At 37.5% G+C, this 20,410-nt stretch overlaps 2 protein-coding genes across 4 annotated transcripts; one reads left to right on the plus strand and one right to left on the minus strand.

Annotated features, from left to right (window-relative positions):
• The first annotated feature begins 260 nt into the window (after window positions 1–260).
• Window positions 261–8,979, plus strand: LOC113044053 (uncharacterized). The gene is made up of 13 exons (XM_026203645.1): window positions 261–1,278; window positions 3,799–3,903; window positions 6,094–6,136; window positions 6,517–6,551; window positions 6,661–6,709; window positions 6,792–6,850; window positions 7,229–7,261; window positions 7,427–7,469; window positions 7,581–7,648; window positions 7,751–7,843; window positions 7,930–7,980; window positions 8,392–8,473; window positions 8,591–8,979. The coding sequence occupies exons 1-12, from the start codon at window positions 1,248–1,250 to the stop codon at window positions 8,466–8,468; spliced, it is 687 nt and encodes a 228-aa protein (XP_026059430.1). The 5' UTR covers window positions 261–1,247; the 3' UTR covers window positions 8,469–8,473; window positions 8,591–8,979.
• Window positions 8,980–9,082: 103 nt separating this feature from the next.
• On the minus strand, window positions 9,083–20,283 carry LOC113043991 (ataxin-2-like protein). Of its 3 annotated transcripts, none has more exons than XM_026203561.1 (24): window positions 19,984–20,283; window positions 19,652–19,749; window positions 18,624–18,663; window positions 18,417–18,473; window positions 17,947–18,018; window positions 17,616–17,793; window positions 17,413–17,531; window positions 17,195–17,286; window positions 16,685–16,912; window positions 16,245–16,594; window positions 16,077–16,163; window positions 15,100–15,231; window positions 14,951–15,019; window positions 14,802–14,863; window positions 14,067–14,413; window positions 13,904–13,973; window positions 13,653–13,802; window positions 13,472–13,535; window positions 12,819–12,979; window positions 12,362–12,488; window positions 12,065–12,237; window positions 11,772–11,954; window positions 9,744–9,918; window positions 9,083–9,505 (listed from the first exon to the last, which is right to left on the minus strand). In XM_026203561.1, exons 1-24 carry the CDS (start codon window positions 20,002–20,004, stop codon window positions 9,450–9,452), a joined length of 3,111 nt encoding a protein of 1,036 aa, XP_026059346.1. In that variant the 5' UTR covers window positions 20,005–20,283; the 3' UTR covers window positions 9,083–9,449. The 3 variants fall into 3 exon arrangements, with proteins under 3 accessions (XP_026059346.1, XP_026059354.1, XP_026059363.1); XM_026203569.1 differs by having other exon boundaries at window positions 12,128–12,237; window positions 19,984–20,282; XM_026203578.1 differs by lacking the exons at window positions 19,652–19,749; window positions 19,984–20,283 and adding an exon at window positions 19,197–19,345.
• Between the last annotated feature and the right edge of the window lie 127 nt (window positions 20,284–20,410).

Consider the following 20,410-nt stretch of genomic DNA (forward strand, 5'->3'; position numbering starts at 1 on the left):
TCACTGTCTCTTGCAAGTTTGCGTTCTCTCTCGCTCTCTCTCTCTTTGCAGTGGCAAGAACGATGATCAAGGTTTTTTCAGTTGCTGTGGTTTCCTGTTTGTAGGTGGGATCTAGAGATGCAGGTCTGTTTGGTAAATTTGCTGTGAAAATTAGCCTCGTGAATGAATTGTGAACACTGAAGTCTGAAACGAAGCACGCGTTGTCATTGCAGTGGAACATTCGGTGGATGATGTTGTGCTTGTGGGAATACAATGAACCTGCAATATGTCATTCCTGTAGTTTGTTTGTGTAGGTTACAAGAACACCACAAAATGCCACAAGAGTGGGAGGCAAGATTGAGAAATTATGACTCACTCTCCGCCATAACGAAGCAACACAGTTTGAATCAGAAAACATTCATACATAAATTATTTTATTTTACTCTCTTTCTCTTGTTAAACTGCAGGGAAGCATCTATGTTATGTGACACTTTATTTACGAACATTATATAGCATGAACTATAACTCATTTGTTGATTGTTATTATTATTATTTAAATGACCAATTATTATTTGACAGTAAATCTAGCAATGGGACACCACAAAACTGTTCAAATGTCAGTTTCTCACCCTACTAAATCAATTTGAAAAGAGAACATAATGCTTTTCTAACTCTATAAGGTTTAATGTCTTAACGACTTTATCTTCAGAGTCTAACGTCTGACAAATGACGAAAAAAATGCACAAAATCTGCATGGCGGCAGAAAACCAGGCAAGAAACCAAACCTTCAGATATAAGAGATGAGACGAGGAGGGAGGTGAAATGAGCAAGAGCGCAGCCAGTTACAAAGATGAAAAGAGAAAAAAAGATGCTAACTGTGGTGAGCCTATGAGGAGGCAGAGAGCAAGAGCAGCGAGGAAAGAAACCTAAACGCGAAGTTCTTTGCGGCAAAGGCCCAGTAGATCAGGACACACCTCAGCAGCTCATATGAAATAACAAAACTCAAGGAAATAACTTCAGCAGATATGAGCAACTGGCATTAAGCAACTGACTACTGGGATTGCTTAAATTTGGATTGGGAAGTGAACTAAAGGGAAGAAATTGAGGAACAAGGAGTGAGCTGTGAGGGAGGAAAATGGTGGCACCTTCAGTGTGAGCTGTGAGCTAGGTGTGATTTCTACAAACTGCAGTGTGTGTGTGTGAGTGTGTGAGTGTGAACTGGTCGGCAGTTTAATTGCAGGTTTCTGCTGAGCAGAACGTGTGGTTTCATGATTGACCTGATTGCTGCTACTGATACTGGTAAGCTTTTTACTTTATTTTTTCTTCAAGTAAAACTGGTTCATCGTTTTGTGGAGAAGGTTTTCTGTGCTATGATACAAAGAGCTTGAGTTGGAATACAGTAAAACTCATTCATACTGTTTTTTGTTTTTTTGCTAATCAACCTTTTTTCTACAAATCTTGTTTCTACAAACTGTGAAGAAATCCTACAATATATGAACCGTCAATTTCAATCAGTGCAGATGACCTTGTGTTTCTTCTGTATATGTAACATGCCATTTAGCACCAAACTTGATTGACAAAAGGTTTCAAATTGCCATGAAAATTTATCAGAATTATTAATCTTCTTCAGTTCTGGGTGATCACTTTATATTAAGACAGTAAATGTTTCAAAACACATTGCCTGTGCAAGTCATCAAACATAATGTTTCGCCAAATAGATTTATTTACTTACTAATTTGCTCTAAATGCTGATTTGTAATGTGGCTGTAGTTGGATAACAATCATAGGGTCAAGAGTTCTTCAACCGCAAAAAAACCCTCATTATCACATTCACTGTCCTTCGTCAAGCCAATTACATTAACATGCACGCTTTGAGTTTTTTTACTTCTGAACAACCATATTACTTATGTGAATCATTTTATGCATATAAATGAGTCCTATTTTGTTGGATTTAGAATAATAAAAGTGCATGATAAAGTGCACTATAATATTGAAGAGTTCATGAGTGTCTATGAAATGTCTATCAGAGTAATGTTTGTAGCTCAAGGCAACTTTGCCTGTACTTAGATTAAGAAAATGTAGGTAAGGCTGCCATTTGCCCTGTGTTTTGGGTTCAGGTTAGTAGTTCTCTAAAACTTGACAGCTCTGGGATTAGAGTGAGGACCAAACCTTTCATAATGCATCGTTTTTTCGCTGCAAAATACAGGAAATCCGTTTCCTGGCACTCAATATAACCACAGACAGCCACACGCTCACATATATAGAGATGTGTAAAAACTTGCATGGCAGGTGATGCTGAGTGAAATTTCGCAGATTGAGAATTTGCCTAATTAAAACTGGCAAAACATTTTAACTGAAAAGTTTCGGCCACTCGAGAGATTTTTTAAAATGTTACAGAGAAGAGTTTTTTTGTATCCGTTAAAATGCACAATGTGATCCATGCTGGAGTAATCAGGAGTTTATTTTATCGTTTGAGTGTTATACTTAAGTGTTCAAATTAGAAGATGGTGTTTATAAAGCAAATAAATAATGTATTGCAAAATTACTATTAGAAAAAAGGTATTTATATATTTAAAATGGTCTAAAAATCAGATAAAATACACACTTAAGGCTGTTTCTTCAGCTTAAATGCTTTTATGTCCCGGATTTGTAATAAAACTAGTGAGCACTACATTTGTATGCTTTTTTTCATGAAATTTATTATTTATGTTTTGCTTTGTCACATTAAAATGTTCTTGAAAAGTTTTTTTTTTAATCATACTTTCAAAATTTACATTTCTTGCTTTTTAAATTTTTTATTTTTTTTTGCCATGTCCAAACACAAACTTTACATTTTAACACATGAAAATACATCATCAAAATTTGAAAATTACTTATTTAAATCTTTAATAATATAAACAAAGGAGGGTTTTTTTGTTGTAAAATTAGACATGATGTGTGAATAAAGAGAAATCAAAGTAAATAGCATGTTATTTTGCGAAGTGTGAAAATATTTCATTGTGTGCCCAAAATGCAAGCTAAGAAATTATCCTTAGCACGGGAGTACATCATTTTATTACAAAAAATATTTTAAATGCAATTTCACCACAAAACAAAATCTAACGCAATAGATAATTTGTGATATAATGCCTCTGTAAGAATTTAGTATATGAACTTCTTGACATTTTTAATAGACCAATCAAAATAGTGAGAGAGTTTATTTTCTGAAACTGTGAATAAAGATTATTTGGAATTAAAATTGTTATAGCTGAAGAAACACATTTATATTCAATATTTTTCTCTAAAAACAAGTCCTCATACATCACTTCTCTGGCTTCTCGTTTAAATGTATCCTATTTTATAGATGTTAAGATGTTTTTACTGGAAAACAAGATGATACACGTACAAAGGACTATTAGACAAACTTGTCATCAACACCAAGTTCTGCAAGAAAACAACCCACAAAGATGCAAGATAGTTAAGAGAACTAAATGTCCATGGTGGAGATCAGAGCAGCTCTTCGCTTTTAAGAACAGTGTATTAAATGATTAGATATCTTAATGACTTTAGAGACCAGTACTTATTGCTAAAATTAAGAAACAAAATGATAAGTTGATGTCTTTTCAGTTGTATAGTTAAAACAGGTACAAAACCAAATGAAATGAGTTCATCTGACCTTTCATATGCGGCTTCATTTATGCAAAATGAGCGCATGGAAACATTTCTCTGGTTTAGTCACAGTCACACTAACCTAAAACCACTGATTCAGAAGAATGATGTTGCTCTCTGCTATGGCCAGATAATGTCATATAAATCAATGTTCTCGCATCGTCTTCTCAGTTATGGACTCCACTACGCTGCTGTCGTTGGTGGGCGGGGCTTTCCTCCTGTCAATCATCCTTGTAACCAGTCTTTGTACATACTGTTGGGGACATAAACAACCAAGTAAGACCTCCTAAGTCTTATGTGTAATAACAATATTTTTTTGTCTAATCAAAGCTTTATGCTTAAAAGGATGTTTGTGGTATACTTCAGTTCAAATGTATGTAAAACTCACCGTACAACATGGCTTAGAACCACTATAACACTAACCCTGTGAAAGAGTTGTATGATGTAACGTTACACGATTCAACACGAACATTTATACCCGAGCTAAAGAAGGTGTTTTGTGTAGTCGAGCTGTTCTAACCATCTTTCTGTTCAACACATGACGCACTACAGCCGACAGTGATGTGACATTTGAACCGAGACTTGTGTCGAGAATAAGTAAAGACATCAGACGACGCCCCGGTGTGAGGCTTGTGCTAGCGTAGAAAATCATGTCACAAATGACAAACGAAGCTTCACTTTCTGTCCAATCATGCGCGCGATTCATCTTTCATGTCAGAATGCTCGAACCCCTGAGTCCCTGACCTTACTTTACGAGTGAGTTTTCACTCAGAATCATTTAATTACGGTTTTAAATACCCAGTCATAGAAGCAAACAATTGAAGAAAACAATTATTTCAGGAATTATAAAATATTTGCCATATGCAGTTCGTATAGCTACATTATTCTTCTATTAGCCTACATATTGATATTAGAACTGGAATTTAATGCCAGTTTTAATGGGTCAATTAATTTCTCAGAGGGATAAATTCAACAAACACATGGTCAGGCTTTTATTAGTGCATGCAACATGATTCGATCTATGGAATATGTGGTTATGGAAGGCCAAAAGGGCCAAAATAAGTTGATTTTCAACAACACGTTAAATACTTGAGTGTGAAAAAGGCTACCACCATTTAATATGCTATAGATCAGCCTGTTTTTTGTCCTTATTTGTCTTTGTATGTGTATATATATATCACACACACACACACACACCCACACGCACACAATATACATACATATATAAATACATACAAAGACGTGTCACTTGTATAGTTTTAAATGGGGGAAGATGCAAAGCTCAATATTGAGAAAGTAAAACAACATGAGAGAGTTGTGAGATTGTTGGTGATTTCAATTATGAAATTTAATCTTAAACTTGGGGAACAGTTTTGTAGAGTTTAATGTTTTCCAATTCAAAAAGATAGGAGCTGCACTGCTGAGTGAAACAACTTGGATTTCTCAAATATGTGTAGTAAATGCATTTTGCACCTTTATAGATCATTTAAGTTGATCTATACCGGGCGATGGACAAAGTAAACTAATGTTAGTGTAATCTGCACAAAAATTAGTTCCAGAGAGCAGAATTCAGTCAACAATGCGTGCAGTGAAAACACCGGTGTTTCAGCGATGACTTATCTGAACACCTCTGATTTGACTTTGCATTCATAATCTCAACAGAATCATGTATGATTATTTTAATTCGCAGGACTGTAAAAACGCATCTGTCTTTGGCTCAGCTCCAGTCAGCGATCCCAGATTTGAATTTAGCAGCTGCTGATGTGCCGCACATCACACCCGTGTAATTAAAAATATAAAAATATTATTCGCCTATTTTTGTCTTTTACTGAGCATGCGCAGAATGCCGTGGCCAGTTAATCACATTGCCGGTCTGCACATGCTCAGTAAGAGAGACAGGTGATGCATGACTCATTCTTGAAATATTTGAAATATTGGATGTATGTGCTGGTTGAAGCCGACCAGCAGTTATTAGTATCTAGGTCTGTTAGCCCAAATTCCTAAAAACATATATAAATGTATTTTTGGGCCATTTCTGTAGCTTATATTTTCAACAATACATTTGAAAATAAATTTGAGGAAATGCACATTTTAAAAGAATTTAATTATTAATGATTTTAAGTATTTGCGTATTAATCAATATACTTTAGCCTCCATATAGTCCAGTCCAAGAAAATATATTCACACATGTTAAATTATTAAACGTTAAATCATTAACAATCTAGTCTTGATAGGCTTTTCCATCCATATTTGCATTTAGCCTAAATGTAGGCTATATTACAGAAACTGACATGTATTTTCTTGCCTCTGAAATACATTCTGAATTATATGGTTGAAACTAAATATATTTTAAATTTCATACATTTATTTCATTTAGCTTCACTGTTTACATTATATATTAAAAACACATTTTGTCTTATGGGATGATTTAGTTTGTTTATTGGCTATATTTTATTTCCTTTATAGCATCCATCCATCAGAGGTCCAGTGACTCAGAATACCCCCCAGCGTAAGAAATCAAATCTCACATAGCCTCTGCCTTACAGGATCAGATATATACACTTATATATATCTCTATATATATATATATATGCATTCTTACATATGTATATTGTCACCTTAATTAAAAGTTTCTATTTGCCATTTTTGTCAAAATTGTCATTCACATATTCTTATTACATTATGTGACGTTTTGTTGAAGTTGTGTAGATTTTGGGACTGATGTATAAAAGAGACTTGTTCCCCATATCCCACATCATTATATGGAATGCAAAAACTTTAAAGCTCAAAATCTCAAAACTGCTCAGAATGCAGATAGAACCTTATAATTCCAAGGTGAAGACATTGTTTTACATGTTTGTTGGCTCAACATTGTCTCTCTTTACACAGATCAGGTTTTGTGGTTCGGCATCCCGTGTCGACATGTAAATATATTTTCCTCTGCTGACACACAACAAAACTCACACATTGTTGTATCTGCATAATTCATATGAATATCTACATAAATACATAGTCTCATCTCTTATTATTCAGATGCGCCCCATATGGACCATACCAGAATTATACCTTACCAACATTCCAAGTGAGTTCATGCACACACACAGATATACTGTACACACAGACTGTGCTGTTCTTTAGCGTGTTAATAAACACTCTTTCCTCAGTTCTCTTGGTTCACCATCTATTACTGTCACAAAGGTGCGCTCCTGTCCTCCCTCAGAAAGTGAGTAACATACATTCATCATTGCATGTGAGACAATATAATAGTCTAATATCTCAAATATTACAGTGCGAAAAGAACTCATTAGTGTTGACCACTCTATTGCTCCATTACTACAATTCAAACCTTTACAACATAATAAATACATATATATATATATATATATATATATATATATATATATATATATATATATATATATATATAATAACTAATTTCAGTTTTTCTTTTAATGTATTTCACTGTAATTTTTTTTTTTTTGTAGTGTTTTTTTTAAGTTGTGAAGCACTTTGAGCTACATTTTAGTATAAAAGGTAATATGCAAGTAAAATTTAAGGAGCATTATTACTGAAACATGCATTTCTGTTTTTGTCTCCCTAGCTGGAAGTCAAGCCAGTTATGTGAATCAAAACGGTGAGGAGGGAATCATCATTCATGTCAATCATCATAGTCAGAAATCAAATTACAAATTTTTGTATTTCTGAGTAGCTTGCACATTCTTAGCTGAATTTGGATTAACTGTAAACTCTTTGTGAGGAAACACATGTGAACACTGCTGAATTTGTGACTCTTCTCTAGAGAGTGGCGATGAGCAGAGTAATCGGCCTACAAGTGAATACATGTAAGAGCGCGTGTGCCTCAACACGAATCTTCACAAATTGTTCTAAACTAGTTATTCTTAAGTCGAGTCATTATCCATATAAAACTGCTAAAAAAGATGTCTTTTCTCCAGAACTGTTATTCCCGATTCCCCGAACACGCAGTCTCTGGGACCCAGCAGAGCTTCATCCCTGAGCTCAGGTAGAAGAGTTGAGATTAAACAAGAATAGCAATCTATTCATATTTGCTTCATTATAAATACATTGCTTTTTTATAATGACAATGCTGATGCTAACTTTGTAGGAGAATGCTACATTAATGTAGATAATAACGATGTCAGTGCACGGGAAGAAGATCTAATCAACCATGAGATGTATTTGGAAGAATCAGATTCAGGTACTACATGCTGAAAATAAATAATGACTACAAAGCCCCGCTACAATGCATGTCCTAACCCTATCTTTTGTATGCTGATTTTACAGACATCCCTGATTATGAAAATTTCAATAATTCTCCAGGCCAGAGAAAAAAAAGTAAGTGTTTTTGGTTTAATAGCATTTATTTATTTTATATGCGTGTTTGCTGGGGAGGAGTGAAAGTATATTTTCTTTCCCTTTTCACTTGCTTTGCCTTTCACTCCTCACCAACAAACATACATATATGTTCTTAACATATATAAAGCAAGCTGCTCTTTGATAAATGCCAAAAAATAAATAAATAAAGGGCTGGTGTTTTACAAACACAAGAATAGCAGAACGTATTACAAAAATAAGTAAAATCATAAAATGTACTATGATTTCTAATTTATCAAACAATAATTATAAAAAGTAGCACTTTTTTTTCAGGTGAATTCAGGTAAAATGAGTCTCTTTCTCTTATGACAGATGTAGAAGTGATTCAGACAAAGAGACTAGTCTTTATTCTTTGTTTCTCCTTCTCAACAGGTCTGTCCCGTGGAAGTCATAGCAGTGATGACCGGGACAGCTCGGATTATGTCAACACAGGCCCTAATTTACAATAATCAAGGTACTATGTAGTGCTCTTATTTTATTGTATGTGAATATCTTAATGCATTTTGTATTGTCCATTAAATAGAAGCAAAAGTAGAATACTACAATCTCATTCCATTTTCCTTTTCTCTAGAATTTGCCTTTTACCAAATAAAGAGTTAATGAGGTCAGAGGCCTAAGCATCATCCTGCCTGCCAGAGGAGTTTCCAGAGTTAACTAGGCTTTGAATTTTGAAGTGCATCACCAAGAAAGCATTGAACCAGTGTCACCTCGGAAAACTTCCTCCCTCAATCCTTTCGACAGATTTGCTGACGATACCTGAGAATGTTTTTATTATTATTATTTTTTTCTTTAAATTAACAGTTGCTGTTTACAATGTACTGCATCCTGGCTTTTACTTCTAAATATGAGCAGAGATTTCTTCAACTCCGGCATGTAATATATAGCTTTTTGTCATAAAAATTCAAAAACCTTTTAGCTATTGGTTTGTAAATGGGGAAATAAAAGTTTAACTAATTCAAATGGTGTATGGTGCTACAATATGAATAGGAAATGTAGTAAATGCCAGCAGTAAATATCAACACGTTTTAGAGAAAAACATTAAAAACAAGACAACACACATAAGGAGAGTTTAAAAATTTATTTTTATGCACTTTTGTTTTTTATTTTTTTTGTTAATTTTTTAACCATTTATTATTTGCTTATTTAATAAGGGGGTAGAGGACAAAAAGGAGAGGCCTTTGTATTTTTTTTATAAAAATGTCCCTCATTTTTGTCTTACACGCTCACTCGTTCCCTCTTTCTGCTTTAGACACTATGTGTCCCTGTCCACTCAAATTAAAAATAACAAAAAAATAAAACGAGCACATTCAGTCTTGCCAGAGGTATCTAAAACAAAATCTGTTCAGGTGGATATTATGTACAAGTGAACATGCGATCACACAGAAGCGCTCTGTCACACTGTGGTGATCCGTACAGTCTCAGTCGCTCTGTCAGTTTCCAGAAGGGTGGAATTGAATCTGCTGGGAAGGATGAGCCTGCACTTGCACTGATGAGAGCAGAGAAAAACACTAATTAATACTTTGTAATAATACCAATTCATGTAATAATCAATTAATACAAATAAAATCTTGCTAATTGCATTTGCACATATCTGTATATTAGATATCAGTTAGATCTAATGTTAAACTGAATGGGATTCTGTAAGCTAGTAGCTTTCATAAATTACATGACTGCAACATAAAAGAAACCGGTTTGGTTTTTTGTTTGTTTGCAAAGAAACTCACTCTGTGGTGGTCCTAAGAAGGTGAAGTGCTGGTGGGGTCCCTGCTGGGGTGGAGGTCCGTGTTGGGGACCAGAGCCCTGCTGAGGGGGAGGTTGTGGGGCATGAAGCAACATCACAGGCGGTGGGCCATGACTTCCTGAGTGGTGAGGAGCCGAGAGAGCACCTTGAACATGGGTCTGAAAGAATAAGCAAAAAAAATTAAGTTGGTCAAAAAAAAAAAAAAAAAAAAAAAAAAAAAGTAAAAAGAATTTTTTTTATACATTCATACTTATATGTACACCGAATGGCATGGATAATGGCTTCAAAAATGAATAACAGACGAGGAATAATTCTGCCTGAATACTCGTCTGAAGCTGGCGAAGTCCAGAGTTTGCTAGATAACAGGTGTGCCAGGGGATCAGCGCAATATTATACACAGACCTCTAAAGTCATGAGTGTAAAGTGAATGAATGTAAACTTGGAGTGAAAAGAGCACAACTCAAACACAGCATTTCTGTTTTCTCTCTGTGCATCTCTCAGAAATCAGAGCTTTGCAAGAATAATATCACCTATAATAATACATCATACATGTTCTATTGTATATATTTAAAAGGAAATGCTTTAAAGGGATACTCCACCGTGTTTTCATATTAAACTATGTTTTTCCCTTAACTAAGACGAGTTGATACATACCTCTCTCGTCTCAGTGCGTGCACTCAATCGCTTTGGTGCGCGGGACACTTTGAAAGCAGGTGTGAAATATGAATTACTGAAAGCGCAGTAATATCTTCACTCGTGAAAAATCAATCCCTCTAGTGAAGATATTACTGCGCCAAGACGAAGTGCTTACAAGCACTTGACATGGTATTCCGCCACACAATATAGTTATCCATTTTACACTCTTAGAAAAGCGCAACGTTTTGTTTTGTGTTACCGTCCTAGGTCGAGTTACACTACACGGGTAACTGTATTTAAATAGGGAAAACATGGAGGTGTTTGGTAACTTCTCTGTTCGGCATTTGAATGAATGGGCTAAGCTGAGTGCTTTCAAAGTGTCACCGTGCGCCAAAACGATTGAGTGCACGCACTGAGACGAGAGAGGTATGTATCAACTCGTCTTAGGTAAGGGAAAAACAGTTTAATTTGAAAACACGATGGAGTATCCCTTTAAAACTTAGGCTACGATATGATATGAATGAGTGTATTAAGCACAGCCCGCAAAATCAAACAGCTGCGCATCAGTCTCTCTAAAACCAGTTCCGAGAGAGAGCGCAGGTTAATAATCAACTTAGATATGGATAAATTTTCTACTTGTCTTACATGTTTGCATCTTTATATTTTGCTGGTTTGCGCGGCACACACAAATTTTTTTTAGTGAAGTTCACTAAACATTAAGACTTGCTTAAAGAGTTAATGTAATGAAAATGTGCGCATTAAATTGATTCAGTTGTGTTCAAATGATCAATTAATGTTTGTCATGACAGCTCTCGGCCTGCATGATAAATATTATTTTAGAAATTCATAATTATTTTAGTTTAACACTGCATACTTGTTCAGTGATAACTATGAAAAAAAAGATAGCCATAACGGTCTTATGTGAAGTACTGTACGACGTTGTATCCGAATGCAGATACGACAAATGTTGTGATTGTTACAGACACAAATACTGGCTGTTACATGAAAATGTAAATATGTAATGTCATAATAGTTTTGACAATTTATATATGTAATTGTTGAATAAGGGTATGAATTAATAAGTGTTTATTGATAAAAAAATTTTTAAATAATGTCTTTTCATTTACAGTATCATGAACCACGAGTCAAGTAACTTGAGTATTTTTTAAATAAATTGACTAGTAGAAATCAGTAGTCGTGCAACCCCATATATATATATCTCTATCTATTTATCTATCTATCTATCTATACACACACTTTTTATTGGGTTCAGTTAGGGTTAGTAGGGTTGAACTGCTGCTTTTTTCCTTCTTCCTTTGGACTGCACTGTTCAGAAATGTGACTGTTGTTGTGGAGGTATTGTGTGTGTGGTTACCTGTGTCAGCTGTCCTAGAGAGGGGTAGTGGTGAGCCATGGGCTGGGGTCCCGACAGGCTATAGCCCTGAAGGGAGTAGGAGGCCTGTGGGGAGCTGTGTCCTGGGGGCAGGTTAGGGGGCGTGGGGGCTGACAGCGGCCCAGAGTGATACAAAGACTGAGGCTGAGGACCAGACTGACCAGACTATAAAAAGAAGTCCATACAGAACATATTTAGTACAACTGAGAGCATGTGAAATTTAAGGGGATCTCTTATACAAGCATTTAAAGAAAGTTCTTTGAGTGGGAGTTTACGGAATAGATGTGTAGCTGATATGCCAGTTTTGGGTGGACTGGTTGACTGGCAGGCTGATGTACCTGTCCTGGACTGGGGGCGGGATGTTGAGGGGGCGGCTGGCTGCCTGTGGGGGTGCTGGAGGGCTGAGGATGATGCATGGAACCAGAGTGATGAGAGAATGACTGCGGAGCTGAACAACAAAGAAAAAAGAAAAGAAAAAGAAAAGAAAAGCCGGTGATAACACTGTAAAGGATTTAAATACACAATGAACTAAATCCAAATCTATGAAAAAAAAATAAAAAGATACACTTTACCATACATCCCCTGCTGAGGAGCTGGTCCTTCATTCTGACCAGGGTACTGGGGGCCTGGGGGTCCCAGGGTCTGTGGGTGCGCTCCTGATCCAAGCATTCGTGGTCCACCCTGGAGCATAGAGTACATCTGAGACAGAGAGAAATAAAAGGGTTTTTTGAGAAGAGGAGACAACATCATTCATGAAACATCTGTACACGAGTAAATTGAGTAATTTACATGTTAACCGGACCTTCCCGAAAACTCTCCTCTGGATTCACAAATACTTCATAAAGATCAGATTTAATAGTTAAATGCGTGTATGGTAATGAATGCCAATTATTTGTAAATAGAGCATGCATGCTCATTCCCTGCCTATGAATTACAGCTTCACTAATTACCCATCTAGGAATGGTGTGGAATTCTTTGGACTCAAAATACTAGAAGCATTTGTTCTACTTAATACGTGTAGGCTGGTACCTGTCCATGGTAGTGGGGCATTGCTTGTATGACCTGGTTGTACTGCAGATACGAGGGAGGGTAAGGAGACGCCACCAGAGGAGGTCCTGCTGCTGAAGCTGCAGCCTGGATCATAGGGGGCGCTGATGAGCTGTGGTCTGGACGAGGAGTCACCACAGAACCTGAGACAGGTAAAGTTACACCAGTCTGAGACTCTTTCCGTGAGTACAGTGCACAAAAGGGCCTGACACCCTTATTTTAAACGTTTTCATTTTATATTAGTAACAATAACCATAATAATAATAATAATAATATTAAAATTAAGAAAGTTTTAGATCCCTCAAATGACAACAATAATAACCATTAAATCGTAAAAAAAAAAAAAAAAAAAAAAAAAAAATCATTTATACAACTACAATTAAAAACATTAAAATTAAAAAAACTTTAACAATACCAATTAAAGTATTTAAAATAACCTCTCTATTAAACATTTAATAATAATGATAATAATAATATTAAATAAGCATTTTAAAGTTTCAGCCCCAGTTATTATTATTGTTGTTAATATTTATATAACAACAACAACTAAATACAGAAAAGGTAAAAGCTAAGTTTATGCAAATACCAATTAATATCAATTACAACATTAGTACAAGCAATAATGAAAGCATTACCTTTTGTTCTTGGGTACTTCCCTTGACCAACAGTTGTCATGGAATACTGGTACATCTGAGGTGCCTTCGAAAAGGGGAGAGAAGAATTTTTTTTTTTAATACATAACATCCAATTTGCAAAACTCTCTAGAAAGTTTGTGAATTTTGTCTAAAATGATCCATAAGCAGCAGGAAAAGAGACCTGTACAGAGTGGCCCTGTATCTGGATGGGCGAGACATAGCTCAGGTACGGAGTGTTGTAAATGGCTCCCTGGCCTGGAGGGGGCTGCAGCACCACCGTGGGGCTGGACGGAGTTGGTCGTGGTGGGGTCGGGGTGGCCGAGGGCTTCACCTGCAAACAAGACATGACACATTGGCTCGGCGCATTTAACTTTTCAACAGCTGTATAGAGGAAATGAAATGGGTGGGGTGGGGGGGGATCAGTGCTTTTACCATGCTGAGAGGAGCCTTGGTGGGGTTAAACTCTTTGGCGTTGGGGTTGAGTGTAGACTTCTTCACTTGACTGTGGGAAAACAATGAAATATATTCATGACCAACAGATTTAATACTAGCAGCTGTCAGATTTGACTTATTTACTAACTAACGCTCTACTCACTCAGCCATGCCCTCGGATCTCTCAGAGGACTCCGGTTTGCCTTCATCACTGCCTGGGGTCCTTGCAGGTTGGGGCGTGCCTGATGTTTGCCCTTCTGCAGTTGGATTTTGTATGGCAGAGGGTGCAGAGGTGGATGTGGCTGGTGGAGGGGTGGGGGTTGCTGCCCCCTCTGCATTTGTCTCTCTACTCCTCTCCTCTGCTGGAAGCTCTGCAGTTGGAGTTGTGGGCGGGGCTGTTTTAGCTTCCGTTAGAGGGGCGGGGTCTGTTTGTGTGTTGTGGGCATGGTTTGCTTGAGCAGAGTCCGAGGTCGCAGTTTTGGGACTCGAGAGGTTGGGGCTAGATGTAAGCTAATATCAGAAGAAAAAAACAACAACAAAAAAAAGACACTTACACTATGGTTTCAAACTCTGTTCTAAAAACGTAATAAATAAATAAAATTGCCACAATGCTTAAGTGTTCTGTGTGGGTGCCATAATGTACATTACTGCATGGCCATTTTTTCAGCAGCGTTTGTGCAGAAAATATTTTTCATATTTGGAAATTGGACACAAAGGTACAAGACTGTACTTAATGGCTTTTGTGAGGTAAAGAACTTAAGCTGGTGATTATATCTACAGAAACAATAGATTTTAAATTATAGCATATAACTATTTTGCTCAGAGTCTAATGGTATTCTTGGGTGACTGCTGTTCCAAGGTTCATTTACAAAATAAATACGAGACTAATGACACTCACAATAAAATTATTAGAAAACGTGCGAAGCTCCTCGAGTTGTGGTCTCTGTTGGACTGAAGAGGCTACAAAAAAGAGAGCAAAGAACATTTTTAGCTAAATGAGAAGCACACAGTGAAATGAATGAAAGCGTAATACAACTTCAGGATTACCTTTGCTGCTCTTGCCCTCCTGAGGACTAGCTGGACTCTCAGTCCTTTCCTTCGACAGGATTTCATTCACTGAAATGACAAGAGAGTCAGATTCTTGGATGCAGGTACAATTGAACGTAGTGTAACTACTCAAATTTGTAACATCTCACCATCTACAGGGAACAGAGGGGTGGGGCCAGTGGGTTTGAGGGTCCCCATATTAACCGAAGAGGTATCCAAGTAGGCCGGATTAGACAGAGGAGGGTCCTGGGAATGAGCATCTGGTTTCGGGGAACGAGAGACTGGAGAGAGAGAGAGAGAGAGAGAGAGAGAGAGAGAGAGAGAGAGAGAGAGAGAGAGAGAAAAAGGTAATTTGTTAGTTTAAAGAGAAAAAAGGGCATTGAGGTTGGAAATACAAACATTAAATTATTATTTCTTTTTTGCATTTAACTGATTAAAAATTATGTTACAAAAGAGTTCCATTTCAAATAACTGTTCTATTTCAAAGGAAACTATTTTTTAAACTTTAAGATACGTTTCTTGAGCACCAAATAAACATTCGGTATGATTTCTGAAGGATTACTGATAACTGCTGGAATGATGCTGAAAATTCAGCTCTGGCAGTAAATTACCTCTTAAAATATACAAAAATACAAAATTTAAAACAAATTTTAATGGGTTGTTTAAATAAGTAATTATTTTAGGTTAACTAATAATTTTACAATATTACTGTTTTACTGTACGTTTGATCAAATAAATGCAACCTTGGTGCAAAAATCTTACGAATCTCAAACTTTTGAACAATACAAAAATTATATATATATATATATATTAAAAAAAAATTTTGCCTGTGACAAATTGACTTGTTTCTAACAAAAACTTTATATTATAACTGGACCAAGCATAATTAAATCACTGCTGAACTGTAAATAAACACTTGAGGGTGTTCTACTCAATTTGCATATAGGAAGTAACAGTTAAAAGGTTGCACTGTTGTAGTTGACAAATATGTAGTTATTAATAACCCACTGTAAAATATAAAGCATACAACAATGGCTAAGATAAAAAGGTAATGATTACCCTGGGCTAACAATTTTAAATGTTAAAGAGTAGTTTGAAGGGATGTGTATATTGTGTGTATTTTAACCTGTAGGGGAGGAGTGAGAGTTTGAGGTACGCATGCTTCTGTTGGTCTGTCCAGGCCTCTGAGACTTCGGTGACATTCTGGATGACACTATAAGAGAATGACACAATGTTCAACACCACAGAGACCGGAAACCATCATAATCAATCATCGAAAACATACAAAACTTACCTCCATTGACAGGCCGGGCCGAGTCTGAGAGAGACTGCGGGTGTGAGAGTGAATGTGGGAGTGTGTGTTGGGAAGGAGGGCTGGCGTGACCCGGCTCTGAGGGGCGGGGCTGTGCAGTGGGGCTGCTCTGTGATTGGTGTGCAGAGTATCCTCCTCTGACGGACAGAGGGCTGCTCCTATCAGTGGGAGGAAGTGTCTGACCACTACCAGAGGGGAGAGGTCTAGGCGAGGAGCTTGAGGGACCAGGTCTACTTGTTCGATTAGGCAGGGTGGATACAGCTCCTCTTTCACCCCTTCCAGAAACTCCCATTTCTCTTGCCCTCTGGGGTAGAGGAATGTACTTGCCCTCCCTAAAACAAAGATAGAGACAGCAATGATCATCAGTATACGCAGGAGAAAGACTAGATGAGAGCGTGATGGGAAGAAGGACTTCTTCGAACCTGCTCCCAGAACTGGAGAACCCAGGACTATCTCTCCCTCTTTCTCCTCCATCACGGTCCCTGTCCCGTAGCACAGCACTGTATTTGTCTTCCTCAGTTCGTCCGTCGTCATTCTCCAGCGCCACCCTGTTACGATACTGCGTACTAGCCTCAATCTCATTGGCCAATCGGGCGGCTCGAGCTTCTCGCTGTCTGAAGCCCTCAGAGCTGCCCCGCTCCAGAGGAACCCTAAAAGAGATCGGCAACAGAACACGATATTTACTTGATTTCTTTGAACATCAGATCTGAAAAAATCTAATTTGAGACTAAGTTTAAAGTGACAATTGTAATATTCCTGAAAAAAAAAAAACCCTTCTATGATATTTTTGCCATATCACCCCTTCCCTAATTTGTAGACAATTTTATATGGTTGACATTGTCTACTAATCTTTTCAGCCTTATTTTTCACATCCAACATTCAAAGGTCAGTCTCTCTGGAAAGAAAAAAACCCTGACAGAACATCAACGTACGTGTACATGGAAAGACTGGCGTCGTAGGTGGACTTCACCCCATAGGTCTCCTCATTGAAGCGGAACATCTCGCTGGCATCCCAGCCATTAGACTGAAAGACAGAAAAGGCCTTGTAAAGAGCTTCAAGTTTGTAAAACTAATACTTAAACTGATTCCAAAAACATACTAATATGTGATCACATATGGTTGGATATACAAGCATGTTGGTTGAACTCACTGTATCTGCATCTAGGTCAAAATTTTCGCCATTGCTATCGCCTCCATCCCACCTTTGAAGCACCTTCTCTCTGTGGTCACCATTTACTTTTGAGCCGATTGCAGAGTCTGTGAAAGTGTCTGAAGACATGCACACAAAGCCTTATATTTCTATATTTTACAACACCGTACATGTATACTACTTCTCCAGAGTCATGTACACACCTCGGGTAGCATAGTTGAGGTCCACATCTTTGCAGATCATAGTGACAAGGTCATTAGGGCCAAAGATCATGGTGTCCGTGATCTCTTCTCTCCTGGGATGGACTGGTGTGCCTCCTCCACCGCCTCCATCTCCTTCTTCATTTTTAACTTTGTGTACAGCGTCCACTGCCAGCTCACACTAAACAAACAGACACCCGAGTGAGACTTTATCATACATTAAACTTGATGCTTTGTTCATATAGACCACAAAAAAAGTAAATATCAAAGATAAAATTTTGAACAAAGCCCATGATTCTGTATTTCAGGTATTTAAATATTAAAAGAAACCTACACGTGAGCTTAACGTCTTGAAGATGCCCTCATATAAACTGCCGTTCTTCACCATAACATCACACCTGGAGCCCTGAGGGAAATATTGCATGTGTGTAAAGTATTTTGTTGTTTATTGCTAAAACCAAATTAGAGAAGTGATGGCGTAAATCATATACAATTGTAAATAATCCAAACAAGCATAACAATAAAGGCAAAACAACTAAAAATCAAGATATTTCTTATTTAATTTCACCCCCCCCCTCTTGTTTTTTTTAAAGGACAAAACAGGGTTCCCAATGTCTAGACAAGCCTGGATATATCAGATAGGCTACTTAAAAAAAAGTGGTTTCCAGACCTGTGAACATTATGTAAATTAATTAAATGGTAATAATGGCTTAAAAAAACATTATATAGTTAGGTTATGCCATATCTTATCTTATTCAGCCATTAAATAAAGCAAAAAGTTTAACAATTTTATCCCAAACTCACCACCACTGCTGTGAGAAAATGGAGCATCCGGGAGTTGTTGTACACACCCTCAAACACCTTCAAAAAAGAAGAAAAAAAAAGAGGTACATACAAAAAATCTTTGAGCATTTGGTGGTCCAAAAATGCAGTCAAATATTTAGAGGATACCAAGGCATTTTATCTTAAATGGGAAATTGGGAGTTTAAAAATGTGTAAGGATTTACGTACTGGTGGTGATTGTGAGGGAGTCTTCACAGAGTTTCTGTTTCTTCATGACAAAAAAAGAAAAAGAAAACAATAATTCGTTTTGTGTGTGTGTTTCACCATGGAAATCAACAGGAACGGAACAAAAGAGATTTCTGTATATTAAACATTTATTGTATTCATGAGTTACGTCAAATATTTGTGAACGCGGACCATTTTTTTTGTCTATGGGTGCATATAACTAGAATGTGAAACACAGCTCCGGTGTTGCAGTCATTGCTCTGCTGTTACATGTGTGGACGACAATAACAACACCGCGAAGCGCGAGCTTAAACAAAAGAACAATCATACACGAGCAACAAAATAACGATCAGATTGAATCTGATTGCACATCACGACAAAACAATGTTGTGCAATGTTAATGTGTAAACAAAGGCAACCAGGCGCGTGTTTTTATTACGTCAGACAGCTAACAACACAAGCTAATGCCGTATCGAAGACAAGACAAACAGAGTCACATTAACGTGCGCAAACGAACATACTTCGCACCCCTGGCTTCAATCAATCAAATCGATTATAAAATACGAATGTTTGTACTTTTTTGTCACATGCATCCCGGCTCTTCTTTGAAGGCGTGTGTCTAAAATGGCTCAAGCTGAAAGTCGAGCACAACCCTGAATCATATGGGATCGGAAAACAACAACAAAACACTGCTGATCCCTTCCCCATGACCCGCCTCCGAGAGCAGTCATAAGCTGGAAAAGATGGCAGTCAATTAAAACCTAAATTCTATTGGTTGACAATATTATTTCTGGGTGGATGTGTACCGATTAAAACAATCTTTTTAGCCATTGGCTCAAAATTGTGTCACTCAAAAATTCTTCGCTGCGATTGGCCGGTGCTCCTGGTAATCTAACAAGGCTCGAAACAATTGGCGTTCTAGGGAGTAGATGAAGTATGCGCTATGGACACGCCCACTTTGACCGGTAGGCCTCGTGTTGAAATGACAATCCGCGGACTTTCTGAGCGGGACAGCCCAACTTGTGCGTTACCTGCCCGGGGTGGGTCTGTTTGAGTTGCTCCCCGGGACGGATGAAGCCATTGATCCTGAAGTCCCATTGGATGTTTTGCGGCCACCGGGTCCAGGTTGCTGTCAGAAAGCATAACGATTCTTAAATGCTGACACAAATGAAGTATTTAACAAATTTACGTATATTTAAAAGTCTAGCCGAGTGGTAAAGGCTAGCAGGTTTCCTAGCGCGTCACGTTAAATAAGAAAGTGGAAGCTTAATGGCGAACGACAATATTTGGACCATAACATCTAATATGAGTTTTAATATTCTTGATTGTATAATTGGTAAATATTTTTAGATGTGGTACTCACGTTCTGTCGGCGAAAAGACATAACTAGCCACTGAGTTGCCCGCTAAATTCCCCTTGTTGCCTGCGACAAGCTAGCAGCTAGACTAGCCTGCCCGCGGTGCTATTTTTGTTGATTTTCCGCAGCGTTCTCAGATCCGCACGAGCGCGATCTCCGTTACAGACCGAAGTCCAATTCAGTCCGATATTCTGTCACGAACAGGACACGAAGAGATAAGCCTTAATTTTCTATTAAATGTTACCGGCACCACGTCTCGCGAATTAGCCAGCGATAAACGCGAAGGCTGGGTTTTTTCAAAAACCCTCGATAACAATTGGACGACGCCGTAAAACGTAGAGCGATGACGCAATGGCGTACAAGACCCGTATCACGTCGACAGGCAAACGTTAAGCGTGCTTTGCAAAAGAATCGTCCATATTAATAAGTAAAG

This window comes from Carassius auratus, chromosome 3 (genome assembly GCF_003368295.1).
Source record: "Carassius auratus strain Wakin chromosome 3, ASM336829v1, whole genome shotgun sequence".
Classification (NCBI taxonomy): Eukaryota; Metazoa; Chordata; class Actinopteri; order Cypriniformes; family Cyprinidae; genus Carassius; species Carassius auratus.

Bases quoted from the DNA above. Each gene is read 5' to 3' on its own strand.
- LOC113043991 (XM_026203561.1), bottom strand. From the start codon at position 20,004: ATGTCTTTTCGCCGACAGAAC. The intron at 18,019-18,416 runs GTGAGTTTGGGA...TATTTCCCTCAG, and splicing joins ATTTTCTCACAGCAGTGGTG to GGCTCCAGGTGTGATGTTAT. The intron at 14,414-14,801 runs GTGAGTGTCATT...TTCTGATATTAG, and splicing joins CGTTTTCTAATAATTTTATT to CTTACATCTAGCCCCAACCT.
- LOC113044053 (XM_026203645.1), top strand. From the start codon at position 1,248: ATGATTGACCTGATTGCTGCTACTGATACTG. The intron at 6,137-6,516 runs GTAAGAAATCAA...CTCTTTACACAG, and splicing joins GACTCAGAATACCCCCCAGC to ATCAGGTTTTGTGGTTCGGC. The intron at 7,470-7,580 runs GTAAGAGCGCGT...TCTTTTCTCCAG, and splicing joins CGGCCTACAAGTGAATACAT to AACTGTTATTCCCGATTCCC.